General features: G+C 35.3%; 1 protein-coding gene and 1 long non-coding RNA gene across 9 annotated transcripts in view; one reads left to right on the top strand and one right to left on the bottom strand.

Moving 5' to 3' along the window:
* PCLO (piccolo presynaptic cytomatrix protein) overlaps positions 1-19134 on the top strand; it is a 339690-nt gene that overhangs the window by 279071 nt on the left and 41485 nt on the right. For 4 of the 7 annotated variants that reach the window (XM_027883653.1, XM_027883652.1, XM_027883649.1 and 1 more), the window contains exons 20-23: positions 531-725; positions 1971-2153; positions 12291-12432; positions 15698-15765. In XM_027883653.1, coding sequence (XP_027739454.1) covers positions 531-725; positions 1971-2153; positions 12291-12432; positions 15698-15765 — 588 coding nt within the window. The remainder of the gene's footprint in view (positions 1-530; positions 726-1970; positions 2154-12290; positions 12433-15697; positions 15766-19134) is intronic. The other 3 variants (XM_027883654.1, XM_027883651.1, XM_027883655.1) reach the window with 3 other exon arrangements.
* On the bottom strand, positions 826-15451 carry LOC114057404. Of its 2 annotated transcripts, XR_003571215.1 has the most exons (3): positions 15421-15451; positions 12494-12657; positions 826-880 (listed from the first exon to the last, which is right to left on the bottom strand). It is a non-coding gene; the product is annotated as an uncharacterized LOC114057404 (long non-coding RNA). The 2 variants fall into 2 exon arrangements; XR_003571214.1 differs by lacking the exon at positions 15421-15451 and having other exon boundaries at positions 12494-13103.

Raw genomic sequence — 19134 nt, 5'->3', positions numbered from 1 at the left:
CTCAGAGTGACAAGACTCTATTCCATCTCCTTTCTGTGCTCTGTTCTGCTAGGCATTAGTGGCTATATAAGATCCATGTCTAAATTAGAGGTAAGTATAGAATCTTTTGTAAGTTAGGCTGGGATTTTGACCAGGGCATAATTCAGAATAAAATGGCTTGCATTTCCTGAGCATTTGTTACTGGTGTAGGTTATGCTAGTTAATCCCTATATACTAGAGAATTAGAAAGTGGAAAGCACTACCCCCTCATTTAACCAGTGTGAACCAAAACAGGAGGCCTAATCTACAGGTGATAGAAAGCCAATACTAAATAAATTATTCCCTGGGCTAGGTAACAGTGGGGGAGTAGACAATGATGCCTCGTAGGAGTTTCCTAATCACAATATATCCTGATACTTTAAATGGAATGGCACAGCCTAATCTGTATTCCTTTTTCTGGAATTCAGCTAGAAAGACCAGTCGAGAGAAGAAAAATCAAATGGTTTGTTTTTAATAAATGCAAGAATTGTGCTTCTTCATTTTCCTGGTAGACATGCAGGTGCCCACCATTGAGAAATCCCACAGCAGCCCAGGGAGCTCCAAATCCTCCTCTGAAGGACATCTCCGCTCTCACGGTCCATCCCGCAGCCAAAGCAAAACCAGCGTCACTCAAACTCACCTCGAAGACGCTGGGGCAGCCATCGCTGCTGCCGAAGCAGCTGTCCAGCAGCTCCGCCTTCAACCAAGTAAAAGACGCAAATAAATTCCTCAGCATGGCAGCTTAATGTTCATCTGTTGCCTTTTTCCCTGCTGTCCTTCTCTTTTTGGCTATTTTTTTTTTTTTACTTTTTCTGTTCTTGGCACACTGTGCTCACTCTGTTCAATGTCTTTCTTCGTGTGCCTGTGTGTGGATACATATAATTACAATATACTCTTGTATTTAGAAGTCTTTTATTTATTTATTTATTTTAATTTATATAGACTGCAGTGAAACTGGCTGTTTCTCCATCAGTCCCTTCACTCATGGTCCATGATGTTCCATGGTTGTTCACGACTCACAGAGAAGTCCATTGTGTTTTGATGTCACTAAATAACTACCAATGAAATAATCAAAACCTGCAGAGATGCGGCTGCCAGCTCTTTAAATTGCACACAAGTACTGAGACCACATTAATAACAGGATTTATCTGTAAGTAGTAATCAGGAAAGACAATACTATATACACAAAAAAAGATCTGAAGTTAAAGAGAATTTTTTTTCTAACTACATGGTTGAGATTTCTATTTTTGAAACATGACTGTAAATATTTTATTTTTTTTTGAAAGGAAATATAAGGCAACCTTCTTAATATCTCAGAGAAGATCATGTTAGTGATGAGCAGAAAAGAAACAGAACAGAAACATTAAACACATTAAATGCAAAACCATTAAACACACAAAGCATTTAACACCAGATTTCAAAAATGTTGTCAACTTAGGAAAGTCAAAGGGAGTTGGGAGCTAAGTCAGGTGTCACAGTTCAATTTTTCTAATGATTTTTGTGCCATGAATTGATTAAGGGTCAATATAGATTTCATCTGACAACTTCAAATTGATTAATAAATTTAAAATATTCCATTCAAAAGAATTACTCTCCAGAGTATACTTCAGACCAGTATCTGACTGCTAGTTGAGGGTTTAGTTGATGGCAAATTAAATCTCTCTGACTGCGGAGTCATTGTGTTTGTCTTCAGGATTTGTTGATATGCCATAAATTTACCATGGTATGATGCAAAACTGGGGGGAAAATTATTTCCCTTGTCTTCACCATCATTAATAAAGAAACAGCCAGTTTTAATATTTTTAATGCTGTGCATGTGGTGTCTCTTTGGTGTTTGAAAACACTACTTACTTAAATACAGAAAAAACACTTCTGTTTGCATGAATAACATTTAAGCTGGTTCCATCTGAGGATACATACTCTGGGTTTCCATTTCACCCACACTGCCACAGCAGCACATAAAAGCGGTCAGTCTAATCATGCCAGGAAGCAGCACAGACACAGCATAGCAGGAGTCCTCCCTATTCAAAGAACTCAGTCTGACAATCTGCCTCCACCAGCCAATGACAACAAAGACCAAAGCCAACTAGCCCTCAGGAAAGTGATGTCTGATGGACCACTCAAGCCTGAAGGAGGTGAGCAGAAAGACATGGTTAAGAAACCAACTACATCCCAAATCCTTCTTGCCATGTCAACTAATTCATTGCGATATTTAAATATTTATTTTACCCCTCCATTAAGTGCTGTAAATGTTAACGTGAATCAAGAACTCTGCTTGATTTTTCCACCTACCAGCGCATAAATCCATAACAAAAAACTGTGCTAAGAAGCATTATGAAACAACAAATGTGTGCACTTCCATTCCACTGGAGAACTTAGACTTCTGTTGAAAAATAGTATAGCTTTGCTCATGTTGCTGCCTAATAAAAAGCATGCATCCAAGTTGGTCTGCTTAAGCATGATTGGACATTTCTTGTACTGTGACAAAAACCTAATTGCACATTTTTGTTTCTGCAATTGTAATTGGGACGTTGACAATTTCCTTTTCCTCTTCCAACATAGTTATTATGTCAACAGTCATTAGCATAGATAATTTTCAAACCACCAGTGGAAAGGAAAGGAGTTTTGATCCATGTATAGCTCAATCTCTTGATAGTTTTCCTATCAGCACCTTTAAAATTATTTTCTACCTGAAGGCACCTGTAATACCACCTATCAGTAATTTATCCCCTCATCTCAAATAAAGAGCCAGAATCTCAAACAGCTCAAATTGCCACTGTTCTTTTGATTTCTGGAGCACTTTGTTTATTTACATGGAATCTGAGGGATAATCCAAATAAATGTACTGACTGGACTCCCAGATGTTCTCTTGTGTTGTAATGCCTTCCTAAGCTCTCAAGATTCATTCAAGGTTTTTCTGTCAACACCATTGCACACTGTGAACAATACAAGCTGGCTGAGAAGGTTGTGGGAGAGAAAGAGGAAATGATGCTTCCAACTATATACCCTGAAAGCAACAAGTCGTTACCTAACATTTTAGAAGCATTATGAGAATAAGAGTCCACATTAACATAATTAATATATAAGGGAGGTTAGAATTACTATGAAGAGATGTGGTACCTTTCACTTTTTATTTGTAACATATATACACAATGTGTGGTCAGCTACACAATGTTTGTAAGTCTTGTTTCAAACCTGTGAGAAGTTTTGACTTCTTTTTAATGTATCAAAACCGGTTTGTCCAAATTTATTCATGTGAGATGGGCCAGCAGTTACCATTTTGAGTTAATGACTCCCAGGAGTTTCAGCAGGAATGAAAAGCAAGATGATTTCACTACAGTATTGTGGAGTATGAAAGTAAAATGAAATAAGTCTATGACCTTGAATGGAAGAAGCATCAGAGATACTCAAACCAGCTTCCAGTTTATGGAGTTCTTTGTGGGAGGAAGATATGATGAAGGAAGGAGAGGTTTCCACTGCATTTTAAAAATTCTAAAAGTTGAGACTATTGTGCACAATGAATATTAGGGCATCATCACTTTGCAAATCCATGCCTAAAGGAATGATGCATGGCTGTGGTACCACCCCCATTACGGTCTACTGGCACCTGGAAAAGAATCCATTAGGAACTGGTTTTATTTACTGGAACAGTCATCTCAGCAAGTCAGTAATTTTTGTCACTCTGTCTCAAAGCCCTTTACTAACAAAGCCATTACAGATAATCCACAAAATTGTTTGGTTTGGTTTTGTTTTTTTTTTTTTTACCACAGCTATTTTACTATACATTTATCAAAGAACAGCATCTTTTAGAACAACCGTTTGTGTTTTTACAGCCCAAGTACACGAGGGTGATGGAAATGATTCTATGCTGTGAGTGGTTATCAGTCTTTCTCTACCTAAAAGAACACCCAGAGAGTTTCCTCCTTTTACTTGGTCTCTCAATAGCTTCCTTTTTTTCTCTTGAATTGAATTGGCTCCTGAAAATAAGCAAGCAAACAAACAAAACAAAACAAGAACCCTCAGTCATTCCCAGAATGTCTTGGAGAAATCTTTCTCTACTTCTGACTCCTAGGACGTTTTCTGTTGGATGTATTTTGTCAGTTATTAATTGTGTGTCTGCTGAAAAGTAAAAAGGAAATCATAAACAAAACCAGCACCTATGGTATACTTAGCATGTTTTGTGAATGCAAAGGACTTGCATCAGTTTAAGTGTATTGAACTGAACTGTGTCTGTATTCATTTTAAACAGTAAAAAAATGTATTCTAATCAATCTGTTTTGAAATTAGGGGAAGATGCAAAAAAAATTGGGTTTTGTTCAGAACCATTGTAAAATCCCATCTTCAACTAGAGCATTCAATTAAAAATAAATCCTGAAGTATAATTTTCTTGTTGCCTGTGGGAGATAAGAGTGTGATCTGCAGAGAAACCAATTGCATATTACACATTCCCATCATATTCCTCAGAGAGGAAAAAAAATATTTCAGAGCCAACTCTTTGAAGCCAGAAGTTGCAAGGGACCCAAGTCAGAGGAAGAGAACAGTGCCTAGGTTTGAGTTAATTTGATTTCAGTTTCGTGCAAAATATGAATCGTTGCCAATTACATATTCACATAAAATTAAGCACATTCCTTTCATAATAAATCTATGTATTAGAGTTTATCCACCACATGAGTCGGTTTTAGCGGTAGAGTAAATCAGTCCAACTATACAGTTTTATAAGGAGCTGTGGGACCTATATGGATGTAGCTTAAAGGGTAAAATTTGATGGTCTTGTCCTTATTTGAAGAGGAAAAGGTGCCAGTTTTGCCCCAAAAGGAACACTGGTTTTGTGAGGAAAAATTAATCCTTTATTACGTTAGAATAACCAATGGTCAATGAAACCAACATTATTTTATGACCAAAGAAGAGAATTTCTAGAAACTTATTTTAATTCTTCCTAGGATCTTTGGAAAAGAGTAAATAAATATTTAAATAGTAAATAGCTCAGTAAGGGAATTCAAAGTCTGAACATCATTGTAGCCCTATGCATTTTTCTATCCTTTCAAACAGGCACCATGAAAGAGAAGCTACAAGTCAATATACTGTTGCTTGAATATCATATGGTGATGGATGCCCTATGCACTCCTTCTTTATTTGCCTCACCTTAACCCAACCAAACAAGCAAGCAATGTGCCAAGAGAAAAACACTGCTATACTCTTGATCTGAATTAGGTAGCAAATGTTAAAGATCTAGAGAAATTGCCATGTGTTTCAGTTAAAGATACAAACATACATATTATAAATTGCCATTTAAGGTAATGGGAACATAGTAATCCTACAGCAATTTCTGTCTGTTTTTCAATAATAGTTTCTTAAAACTTCTTCTAACCCAAATATCCAGTAATATTTATTTATATCCCTGAGAATGGGGGATGGGAGGAGGAGAAAGGGAGGAGCACAGCACCACACCGTCTCATAGAGAATATCTCATCTTTTACATTACACATCTTCAATCACGACACAATAGCTTTGCTGTTGTGTCTAAGAGGAAACTATTTCCAAACAGCTGTATGTCAAGTGGTTTCACTGATAAGGGGGAGATCTACTCTCAGAGTTGATACTGTTAGACCGATTATCTACATTAGCCAAACTGTGCATCAGCATTTTCAGAATTGTACCTAATTGAACATATAAATTTAAACATCTCAGAGAATGCTGGCTTAAAACTCTTTCGGTCCAAGGTACCACACCTGCTCATGACTGCCTTGGACCAACAACTTTGACAAAAGTTCACTTAAGTGTCAGCGTGTCAGGTTAAAGTACACAGAAAAGTGATGTGATGTATGCATCAAGATATTGCTAGCACTGTAGAACCCATGATACAGGTCTGAGTTAGCACTGTGTAATTTCTAGACACTTAGTTGAAAGAAAGTAAAATTGACCTGAATTTTCCTTATCACTAAGTTCTATTTACTGGCTTTAGCAACAATGGAGTGAAAGGAAATTGATTCCTAGGTACTATAAATCTTTTGAATTGGATATTATTGTGGTTTAAAATACCTGCATATTTGGGGTCCTTTTTGATCTATATCCATTGTCACACATTTAATAGGCAATGCTATGTTTTAATTTCCAACATTATTTTAGGATATTTCCTTCACACTTAAATAATTTACTGCCCAAAGCTGTTTAATGACTAGTGTCACTAATCTCTTAATTACAAAGTTAAATAGGTCTTCATATTGCTACAAATAACCCATTTCCAAAAATCTTTGTCAAAACAAGAACAGTTTGTCCCCACTCTCTGCAGAGAGCAATAATCTGAGGCTGTCTTTTGAACCTTTTTTCAGTCTAATAGCTGGCCCATTTTGCTTTGACTGTTCCTGTTGTTTACATGTCAGCTTAAAATGGTGGAAGAGTAATTTCTAAAATTGCTCAGATTCTTCATTTTATAACTCTTATTTCAAAAGTCTATTTAATGGCAGAATAACCTTACAGAGTGCATGGAGAATTATTTCATCAGAATTGCTTTGCTGAGTAGAGAAATTACTTCACCACAGTTTAAGAAGAGTGCTGTTCTTCTGCTACTCAGCTCAAATGGTAAATTTCTCTGTAAAGGGTTGTGTTGAAATTTCACAAAATATCTCTGCTCAGTGTGTGGTTAAAGCCATGTCTAATATACAGATGTGGCTGAAATGGATGAGTCCATGGCTTAAAGTCCTGTTCAGTGTGAGGGAGCATTAGGAAAAGAAACTATCTGAACTGACCTGAGGTGTATGTGTTCGATCACTTGTTGTTTATGCATCCACATTCTGTTGCCAGTTCACAACAGATGCAACAAGCAACAGAACCTTACAGAGCAATCTGGAGAGCCCCTGCTTTTAGTGCTAGAAAACCCTTCATAAAAAACAGGTTAAGTGGCATTCAGGGCAGTTTGAGGTTGGAGCACTTGAAACACAAAGTGACTGAAAGAGACAAGCATACAAGGTTCTACGAGATGCCCCATCTGCTGGTCAGCAGAAAATTACCCAAAGCAGATTGGTGCTTTCCCCTCCTCCCAGGGGCTTGCATCTCTTGGAGAAGACTCAGCATGGTGCTATCAAACTTCTTTGTCACTCAGAGTTTCTCACAAGACTGCCAGTTATAACAAGCAATTTTTTTTCAAGTAATTAGAGGCAAATTCTGAAAACTTAATCCTGAATACTTGAAGGCACTTCATCCTCCTCCTGTTTGGTTCACAAATAGAGTTGCCTTTCCCAATTTCTTTTGACAACATAATTCTGCTTCCAGACAGATACCAGTAAAACGGGAACATCTACAGTTTATTCCCCAGGAGAACGTGCTAGTTGAGTCTATTCTCCATAGGAACTACAGAATTTCATAGTCTCATTTTTCAAATTTAAGTCTTTAAAAAGAGAAGTCCCCTCACTGTAGAATAATGGCTGGACTGGTGACAGCACCGGATTGTTTTCATTTTGCTGCTGACTGATTTGGCAGTTCACGGCTATAGGTCTGTGTGAATGATCTATCTTCCTTATCTTAAGTTTTAAAAAAGCATCTTCTCTGTTGTAAAAACAGTCTTTTCTGAAAGATTAGGTGAAATAATATGTCTTCCATTCTTCCCTATCTTATTGATTTTAATATGATATTTTCTTTATAGTAATTCATTACTTATATGTTTTCCTTGGCTATAAAAGTTGTTTTTTAAAGTAGGTCCATAAGCCAAAGCATAAGCGAGAGCATATTTTTGCCACAGATGTGTTTAACTAATATCATACTACTACTAACAATAATTTAAAAAAATAGAAATAAAATTAAAGAGCTAAAAGGTAAGGTCAGTCCTAGCCTCCATTTTCTTGAACCAGAAATTCTTTTCCAAGCAGGTGTAGGGGAATACCTGGTCAAGTGTCATTCTGTTGAAGCAAAAGTCTATTTTTCTTCTTCCTGCAAACAATACAGAATACAAAAGGTATCTGTCTAACTATTATATCTTTTTTCTTGGAAAACCATGATCATACACCAGAGATAACATTATGATCCACTTTCTTAGAATCTGAAATAATTGCTCTAAGCAGTGGAGAAGTCTTCCAATTCATTTATGTACTATTCACTAGAGTGGTTGAACTGATACTTTTGCTCATGCCAGAGCTTGTACAACAGGCAGTAAAATAGTATCACTCAGGGGCAGGTTTAACATCACTTTGATAGCTATTAAATATGACGTGTAGCCATCAACACCCAATCCAATAGAGAGCAATGCATCTTATCAAGGGACCGACCAACTAAAATAGGATTAACAAAGGAAAATGAAATCAAACTACAAGTAAAGTTTTGTATAATAGGAAATTCTATGCATTATTTCAGAGGAAGCAGCTCATGTTAAAGTTTTAAACTTTGATTTCCTGTTTCTATTCTTCATAATTCAATGGCTGGTCAGCCCAGATGTAACTGAGGTTACATTCCTTAAAAAGTACCAAGCACCTGATAAACTGCATAAAAAATTTATAGAGAAAAGGCTGGAAGGTGTGAAAGGATATCTTCTCTCTCCCAGAAAGAGGCTAAATGAAGATGGGTGTTGTCTTTCAGTTAATCCTAGTCTCTTCCATTTGCTGAGGCCTGAAGAGTCTTTTCTCTAAAAATGGAAAGATTTCAGCATCATATGTAATTGACTGCAGGACCTTGTGTATGAGATCTGTTTAAAAAGTTTTCTAAGCTTCTGAAGAGTTTCTAAAAGTTGCTTGGCTTTTTTTGTCATTTTTTTATTCCTAAGTCTCAGGAGAAAATTTGAAAACCACAGGGCAAGGAAGCAACGAAACCTAGCTTTTGCATACTCTCAATGCTTAATATTCAAATTATCACAATTGCCTCTCCCAAGTTTCTTTTTGGATAAATGTTGTAGATTTCAGTAAAGCAAGACTACACCTTGTAGCATCAGGTCCCTCTGTGATACCAGAAGAGAATGTCTAATCTTTGGACCTGAGTAAATCCACATGAAACTCTTCAACTCCGACAGACCAAAGCACCTCCTGACCTTTGATGTCAAAACTTGAGGACTAAGGCATTATCCAGCACAGGCAGCTGTAAGCAGAAGCTCTGTAGCTGAGAATTAACCTGCCCCAATCTTGTAATTAAAAATAAAATTGAAACTAAATAAAATGCAATAGTTATTTGTCTATATGTGGATATGAACCCAGTTGACTGAGCAAGGTGGAAATTGTTCTGACATTTCAGGGCTTCACAGACCTTACAAAGACTAATAAGACTCGATCAGTACCACAGTGAACTCTGAGTTTTTTGCTAAAGTTCCTAAGGCAATGTTCAAAGAGAAAGTGCAAGACTGCAAGTGAATGTACAGACTAGTCATTTGAACATGGAGCAAGTTCTGTCTTTCAGCTTAGAGTACAAATATAACCATGGTTATTCTTACTCTGAGGCAAAATATAGCCTGGCAGGAGGCATTGCCACATCTTCAGAACTTTGAAGTTTCCTGTATAACCAGAAGAAGTTTAGAGGTCTAGACATACCTGAAAAAAATACAGGCATATAGAAAATATGGGTGTTTCACCAGTTAGGAGAAGTTCTATGTATCAAGATTCTCAATTTGTCATGAAATCAGCTGTAAGTCTATTTGTGGATTTCATGTCTTGTCACAAACTGGTACTGCAGTTCATTACTTTCATAGAGCAGACGGGGGTGGGGGGGAATTAATGTTAAAGTTTAGAAATTTCAAAATCCAGTCATGAAACTGAACTTGGATCCATTATAACCATTCATCAAGAGATTTTATGGAAAAAAAACATTAATATGGAAAATGATGTGAATTAGTGAAAACAGTAGAGAAACTAAAAATACCGTATACTGAATGTGTCATCAAGACACAGCTGTTTCTCTTGAAACAGCTATGTTTTGATTATAAATAGATGAAGGAAAACTTCTAAACCATTTATAAAGGCTTAATTCAAGTTTTTCTGGCTTGAACTAAATTCCAGGTTCTTGCTAGTTTTAGAAATCCACCAGTAAAGATACAAGAAATTTCTTCAGGCACTGGTTTTACAGCAAAGTCAATAAAAATATAAGCTGAGATATGGAACTTCATTTCAAGCCACATATGTTATGATGGAGATATATGTGCTACACTAAGCAAATTCATGCCTAAGGAAAGGATGAAGATGCTTTTTTTATGCTGGCACAATAATGTTTTGGCTTCCATGGGTTTTGTAGATGTGTTGATTTCCCAGTTGTCCTCACCTGTGAGGCATTTGTCTTGCCATGGCAAAAAAAACCCCAATCAAAACCCAAACCCAACCAACCAAACAAAACCCGCAAAAAACCCACAAACGGAAAAAAACAAACCAAACCAAAACAGAGCAACCTAAAGAAACCGTCAGAATCCCAAACAGCAAAGATCTGGAGTCATATAGGTCACACAAATGCTGTGAGAACTGATGTTATGAATTAGTTTGGGACAGGCATAAGAGAGCCCCAATTCAGGACGTTGAATACAGGGCAGATGGCAATAATGCCCTGTAATGGAGAGGTTGACCCCTCTTCTCTGAAATGTTGCTCTTGCCCAGCCTTTCCCAATGGCAGTTTGCTGACACGTCACCGTAGTCATGGGAATTCACTCACAGTACCACCAGCTGGAAGTGATAGAGCATTCACTGCACACTGAGCTGGCTTTCTCTGCTGGAAAAAACATCGGTGCCTTTCTCTCCATGTGAGATACTGGGAGTATCTGTTAATAACAGTGTGAATTAAGAATTTTTTAATTTGTATTAACACCCAAGAAGGCAGCATATGATCGATGTATAAAATCATGAAATAGAGCTAAGGAATAATTTTATCTCATTCCTCTTGTGGCTGTAGGCAACACTTAAACAAAGGAGAATGGTAGAGTTTAAAAGATAAAAAAGTTACTTGACAGGTTGGTTTAGCAGTGAAGAATCACTGTGCAGAATAAGAGTTCTGTCTTTACTCAAAGTTTAGCCAAAGGATTGATAAGAATTGCTTCATTCATTGCATCTAACGCCAGTTACTCATCTGTTTTTATATTACATTTGAGGAGTTACAGTTCAGCCCCAGATCAGGTAGCATGTAGAAGTCTTCACCAAAGGTATTATTCAGTCAGTCAGGCATAAATAATATTGGTTGCCAGTTTGAAGCATGACACTGTTGGGGCTCTGGCTCTTATTAAATTTCAGGTTAGATATTTGAGTAATTTCTTGTTTAAAGAAGAATCTCTTTTAAGTGCTTGTATAAGAGTTTACAGTTCACCAAAATAACATAAAATCTCCTTAAGTCTTTATAGAAGAATAAGTTTACAAAAAAAGTATTTTCTATCTTCAGTATATATGCTCATTCAGTTTAAATAGATGAAACATTACAATAAGAGATGTGTTAGAACACATTTAACAACAACAACAACAACAAAAACCACAAAAAAACCCCTGCATTAATATTCCCAGACAATTGAGTTATTCAATATGAGAATAGCTACTCTATTGTTCCTATATTAATTATTTTGTGCAATGTCACTGTGTCCTTTTTCATTTATATTTCTCAACTTGCTAAATGCCAGATACTGGAAGATTTGTTCATGTAGTGCAGTAATATCCAAAATACAAAATAAGGCAATCTGAAGTAAAACTAACATATGCTATACTAGCACCAAATGGTCTTAAATTAGATTAAGGCATCTCCTGTCAAAATATGTGCATTAAAATTCTAGGCCTGTAGTGAGATCCAGATGGGTAGAAGCAGTTGAGAAATATAATGCAGGAGCTGTGTTATGTCTATGCAGGGGTGGAGGCCTTCATACAGTGTCTGTGGCTGTAGATTGTGTATTTATACATCCTTTCAGACTCCTCTCTTTCTCAAAATCACCAAATGCGAAGAACATTTCATGAGGAGTGTGAGGAAGGCCCACTGGAACTTTCATTTTTGCAAGATTATTGTAAGAAAGATTTCAGATGAATAACTGGTTTTCTGTAACTTTAGTCAGAAAAGCAGTGTTAATCAATCTATCCCTATTATTCTTTTTTCCCTTCAGGCTGTTGATTTGAACAATTAACATGACTGGAGAAAAAATACGGTGGTATACTGATTGGTTTAGAATACCTTATTCTATGTGGAAATAAACATTTGCAAAAAATGATAAAGCAATACTTGAATGTAAAATATGAAAGTGAAAGTGTTTGCAGCATGTGATTTTGATAAACTACATTTTTTCTTTTTGTCAGTGGTACTGATGTCTTACAAGTCTTTTAGTAACCCACTGTTCCTGCCCTGTACAGCAAGGTCTACTAACCACCGACCTGCAGAAAGTTCTGTCTCCACTGGCTCATCAGCCAGTAGTTTTGGCAGTGGATACAGCATGGATAGCGAAGGCAGCAGCAGTACCACAGGAGAGAATAATCTATTTCCCATCCCGAGAATGTAAGGCTTTTCCTTTAATATATTTCATCCTTCATGCACAATTTATAGCCCTTTCACTTACCAGTCATCTTCTTTCATAGTTTCCTCTGCAGACTTGAGTGATGCAGTAGAATAGCAGCTAACTGGGGAGAATTCCTCTGTGTACATTGTTTTACTCTGCCCTGTTGAGCACTGAGTTGTTAATAACCAACCAAACCTCTGCCTCAACCTCATGAATTTTTTCTCCTGTCACACAGGAGAGGTGTTAGTCTAAGCCTTTGATGAAAGTGTGTAGTGTTGGCTTTGGCTTATGTTTTAGTAATACAACTTTTCCAGGCCTAAGAATGCTTAGTTTAAGTTTTCAGATTTTCCTCCTGTTACTAATGCAAGTGGAATTCATATTGTGGTTATAACCCTACTTCTCCCAAGTTTTTAGGAGTTTGAGTAGAATTTTCAGTTCTTGGTTGGAAAAAATCTTTTTTGGTGCAGAGTCCCTGTAGGAATTATCAAGCTGTGATGATAAGGTGTAATGATCCTATAAAATGGTTTAATTTTCAAAATATTTCACCCAGTTAAGTACTCTACAGAGAAAAGGTTTGCCCGGATTTTTTCCCCTCAGCTCTGTCAGCATGCACCTTCATTTAGCAATTTCATTTATATTCCTTTATAGGACAAAGTAACTTTTCCTGATAAATTTATTCATTCTGACCATTCTCAAAGTATTAGCTGGTGGTCATTGCTCACTCACTGTCTGCAATAGTTCTTTTTCTCTGGAGCACAAGTTTTTTGCTTTTCCCTTGTCATCCTGAGCTATTAGTCACAGAAGATATAGGCTTCCTAGAAAACTTGAATGAAGTAAAAGTCCTTCTCCAGAATGGTGATATTTCTATGATATTTATTATTTTCTAAAATAAAGCCCAATAGCATTTGTCTACAACTTGTTAGTAGATAAAGGAAAAATAGAGATAAATCTAATATTTCAATCTCATCTTCAGAATTTAAGAGGATGATGTGAGCTCAGGTTGCAGGGTGCCAGTTTTTTGATCTTCATTGAATTTTTCTGTCACGTTCTTCTATGTTAAAAAGAGTTGTACTTCCCAGTGGCAAAAAAAGATGATTTTAATCAACTTTGGCAACAAAAGAAAAACATTGTGCCCTATTTCCTAATGAGAAAAGCAAAAATTAATATAATCTTTGTTCGCAAAAACACAAGATGGAGCTCTCAATAGAAATTTTCAGTTCACACATGCTAAGTTTGAGTCTAAATAGTATCATTTACTGTGTATTGCTTAGCAATGTGACAGTACCTACAGTTACTTGGTACTTGGCTGACAGAGTCACTGGTCTCTTAAGCCTGAAATCAGCCCTACTTCTATTGAAAAACAGGAATAAGTCTCCACAGCTTCAGCATTTCTCTTATAGCAAGTTGTTCCCATGAATTACACTTAATTAAATAAAATATATCCAGGCCTCTTACTTTCTGTTAAGGATAAACTATTTTTTTCTTTATTATGACATTGTAAAGTAAATTATGTTTATGCTGATGTTAGACAGAGACTTTAACAGTTACACAGGAAATTTATACGAACAAGACATGCTTTCTTTTTCATGTTAGTCTCCAGGGCTTTACAGCAATGTAATGAAAATGAATAACAAAATTGCTGTTTACCATCAGATTGTTCCTGAAAGAATCTTTAGTGCAGACAACTGTTTCTATCTTGAATTCTGTATAAAAATTCTTGTTGATCTGCATATATGTATGATTGATATTCTAGCTAAAATTTGCATTCACACTGGCTTGGTAATGACTTCAGGGACTCTGACATTGTACACTAATTCAGCATATCCACAAGACGACATCTCACCTATTGAATGTGAAGTGTTAAGCACACTAAATACTTTTAAGTATCTTGGCATTTAAATACCTCTTTGGTTATTGTCTTCCTGCTTAGACTAAGTTTTTGATTTATCAATAGAAGACATGTTGGATATGCTAAGTTTTAAACTCTACTTTAGTCCAAATGCTTTTAGCCAGAGGAACAATTAGTCTTGAAGCAAAATAAAGTAATTAAATAGTGACACCATGGGAATTGTTTGATGAGGTGACTAATTAGAATACTTGCCAATATTAAATAGCTATAACTATCAAGGGAAATTAATTATTATACACAGTTACACTGAGTGGAATATGTCTTTTAAGGTCTTTCTACTTTGGAATTTTTTAAAATATTCTTATTATCCATTTGTAATATTCCTGAAAGTTACACGTTATCGTCTCTGATAAAGACCAGGTTCTCTATGACTTCGTGTTGTGTAACCCCTTTATAACAGTACAATGTCTATACAATTATATTCATTTTGAATGCAAAAGTGAAAATGTATAATGTATAAGGAATATAACCCTTGGGACAAGTAATTCTTGTATTATATCTATGATATGATTTATGAAGCATTAGCTGCAGAAGAAGAAAATAATATCTTTCAGTTAAAATTGAATATAAAATAACTTTTTAAAAATGTAATTTTATACTAATTTTTAGTGCACTGTGAGTTTGGACGGCTTCTGTTGCTGAGACATGAAGCTACCACATTTGTAGCAAAGACCAGTGCTGACCCTTTAACCCCAAAGGAATCACATGCATCTGAAGATAATGTCTTATATTCTGTATCACAGCATTTCAGAGTCTTAAGGGAGAAAGGAAACTAGAAGCACAAATGTCTGATAGTAGCAGGCATCTTTGAGAGTGATTGTAATCATGCCTTAGAGCTTGCAACAAGTATATTTAGATAACTTACGTTTTGCCTAGCTTTCACTGCCTAAAAATAGACATCAAGATTGTAATGCAGGTTCTTTCTACACACAGTGCAGGAAAATAGGGATCTCCAGAGCGTGATTTGTTCAATTCACTTTAATATAAGTCTTCAGAAAAGAATTCTTTCTTATGCTAAATCTGAACTGTAAAGTAAAACAATCATTAAAAGAAGACAATGACCACAAGTATGCCTTACCTTTAAAGTAATGGTGTTGTAGTTGCCTTGTAAAGAGAAAAAAAATAATATTCTTAAGTGTTTTATTCAAATAGCAACAACAAAAAAACCTAGCACTTTATTTTCTTAAAACTATATATATATGTATATATATACAGATTTATTTATTTTTTTTTAGAAATACCTGTGATGTTTGTCTTTTTGTAAAGAACCAAGTCTCATTGGCTTGGGTGTATCATTTTCTTAGCTCTCATCCATTTATGTTCTTATTGACAACAACCACCATATCTTTTAACAGAGGGAAGATGAACCAGAATGGACAAGAACCAGTAAAGCAGTCAGGAGTAGGATTAGCCGACTCAGAAGGTAAAAAGAAATACAAACAGCACTACAGTGGTATCCCATATTTGTAGAACTGATATGTCTTTGTCTTTTACTTGTTATGCTATGAAAAATTAGTCTGTGCTCTCTTTGCATTGTGGATTAAGATCTTAACCTTCATTTACGCTAAGGACTCTTTACACATAGCACCAGTGTAATGAGTCTTCAGTTCAAATGAGAACAGTGTCTTACCTGTTTTTTTAAGTAATTCAGTAGTTATATTACAATAAAGAATGTCTGTCTTTTGACATCCATTGCTTTTCACGGTGTTCAAATAAAAAATACAGAGTATGGAGCTGACTCAATGCTCATTGAATTCAAAGAAAATACCCAACGGCTGTCAGACTCTATTTTTATAAGATTTCAGAATGTTTACTAATAAAGCTATTGTTATTATTATTATTATTATTAGTGTTTACATAAAACATTAAGTTTAAATAAAAATATTAGCTAAACATCAGGCTTGGCTGCTGCACTTAATGCAGATGCATTATAGTGAAACCCTTATTGGCTTGTGAAATCCTGAGTGATTTTGTTCAGTATGAAAGTGGCGCTGACAAAGAAGGAGACACTGTAATACTGGAGCTGGAAAGAGCCTGACAGAATGACTTTCAAAGCTTCATGAGCGATGTGATTATATCTTTCATGTGTAATAATGGACAACCACATAAAAATTACAGTGTTTTTTCCTGAAGGACTTGTTAGGAAAATTCCATTTGCCTTTTTATATAAGGTATATTTTTTCAAGTGTATATTTCTGTTGACCTCAAATATAAAATTTAATTGTCATGTCCTTCATTTTATTGTTAAGACTTTTAGATGCATTTCAATGCATCTCTATTAATTAATAAATTGAAATTCATATATACAAGTGGTAAATTGATCTTAAGTTCAGCCATTTAAAAAAATCAAATTTTTCAGGTTTCTACAATCTGTATACATGGGGAAATAATTGCTGTTGCTATATTTGATGTAAAAGCTGGCTAATGTTACACAGAGTTGGAGAAAGCAAATTAGTATTTGAAGATAGAACTGTAAAGCTGTCTTTTCCAAAGCAAGAATTCTCAACTGTGTACATGCATTCTACTAAATGTTTCCATTCATAATACTCATCATACAAAAATCCAAATTAATCCGCTTCTCAAACTTCAATTTCTCAATAGTATTTTTAAGTATTTGAAAAACAATCTATTTTTAAAGAGGGAAATGGTGAAGTGAAAAGGGGAAATCAGAAATTTTCCATTTTTACTTTTTACTATCATGGTAAATTTTATACCGAATGATAACCATAAAAAAATACCTTTTCATCTTTTTGTTTATCATAAGTTATGCCTTTGGTAAGGTCTTGTATATAAATTAGAGAGCCTATAAAATATTTTTATTTCTTATTTCTATCATTAAATAAATCCTAAATCAAACAAACAAACAAAAACAACCCCTACCTTTATAAACATTCTGAAAGATGTATATATAGTATTTGGTCACTAAAATTACTTTTCCAGTCACAGCTGTGTTTCTGCTTGTCTTCAAAATCTGCAAATAACTCAAGAGCTGTAATTCCCTAATTTTCACTTATGATGTAATCCACCTCTCCTACCTTGAGAACTCTAAGCATTACAACTCCAAGCATGATAAAATGAGTAGTTCTTACTAAGTGCTGTTTCTCACCATTGAGGGAAGCTGGTACAGCCAGCCTGGTTTTTGGTGTCTGATTTCTAGTTGACTAAGATAGGAGAGATCAATCTCAAAGGATAAATTAAACTAAAAGCTGGAAAACAATTCAAGAGCATTTCAGTTTCAGCATGTAAACATAATTAGCTTGTGGGGAAGCTGTTCAGAATTTAGAGGAACTCAAGATTAACTGAGTATTACTTCAGTATTGCAAAATTGTGTTATTCTTTTCAGGGATGAATGAAAAATCTTAGAGATCAAATTATACCTTTTCTGTAGTTCAGTTATCTGTGTTGGGGACCAGAGGAGCTCTGCAATTAATTGGAAACAAATGTTCATCCCCATTTTTCATTAATTTGTAGCGAGCTCCCAGAGCTGACATTTGTATTCTCATTTGCAAATAATGATTTAGTGTTATATTTAAAAGCGTTTAATACTGGCACTATTTTTTTAACATTTTTGACTACTCGGTGCATATCTTCTGTAAAAAGTAGCCTTTGGGTTAGTCTCTTTAAAATGGGGCAGAATAAAGTTGTTTGCTTGAACATGTGAATCTGCTACTACTTTAAATGTTTTAGTCATCCAAGTAATTCACACAGGCCTGACAAATATGTCATGGAACTTACAGAATCTTTAGGACCAGTAGCTGGAGGAAAGTGAGGTAGGACCCTCAAATGGCAATGAGAACTGGTTTCTAGGCAGCTGAGTCAAAACTGTAGCAACAGGGCTTGGGTTCGTCTCACTGCATATGACACCAAAATTTAGGCATGTACATAAGTGGAATCACCAGGGAAAAATATGCTCCTTTTGTAATTGTTTGCCTACTTGAGAAATGTGTTAATGTTTTGTTGGAGTAGTTTTTGTGCTATTAAGATGTATTAGTATAGTTACAAGTAAATATTGGAAAACAGTACTATTTACACAGTATTTACACAACCAAATAGTCAATATAAACAACTGTGAGTATTGATATGATAATCTTTGTTTCTCTGAAATATCATCTTGTTATATTCTGTATTTTTGTACTACTTAAAATATAAAAATAATTCAGAGTTTTGTTCTTGGACACTGTAATAGTTATTTTTATGATATGCATTGTTGCATGCTGTCTTACTCTGGGCATTCTGCTCTGAGCAGATGAAATACTTGATCTTCTTAAGCTTCAGTTAATCTTATTATACATATTGTGATCTTCATTGAGTTATGCAAGCCAATTTCTGTATTTGTTTCAGAAAGTGCAATATACTTTGTTCAAAGATTTCTTATGATATGCTATGGAGTATTACAGACGTTACAGACAAAAACCTCAATTGCATCCATGTAAGGATTGAAACCAACAATTAAAAGCACATGTTTAATATCTTGATTCAGTTGTAGATCATGATTGGTCTATCTGCCCCATGATATTGCTCAGCCAATAGATCCCAGATATTATTTTCCACCTACGAACTATTTATATAACCAAAAAATAAATGGGGAAAATGATTTTTTTATATTTCAAAAGTGTGATCTTACTAGGTAATCCCACAATGCCATTATTTGTAGTAGAAGAGAGATATATATGTGAATAGCATTGTAATTGACATTTTGGATCTTTTACTTTTGAAGATTCTAGATGCATGCAAAATGTTGTTCCTCTAGAATGATTAGCGTTGAGGTTCACCTAAAGAAAAGACTCTTCTA

This window comes from Empidonax traillii, unplaced genomic scaffold (assembly GCF_003031625.1).
Source record: "Empidonax traillii isolate 1590-97213 ecotype Southwest subspecies unplaced genomic scaffold, ASM303162v1 scaffold131:size1687323, whole genome shotgun sequence".
NCBI lineage: Eukaryota > Metazoa > Chordata > Aves > Passeriformes > Tyrannidae > Empidonax > Empidonax traillii.
Note: the sequence above shows the minus strand (reverse complement) of the source record. Positions and strands in the feature narration are given on the sequence as shown.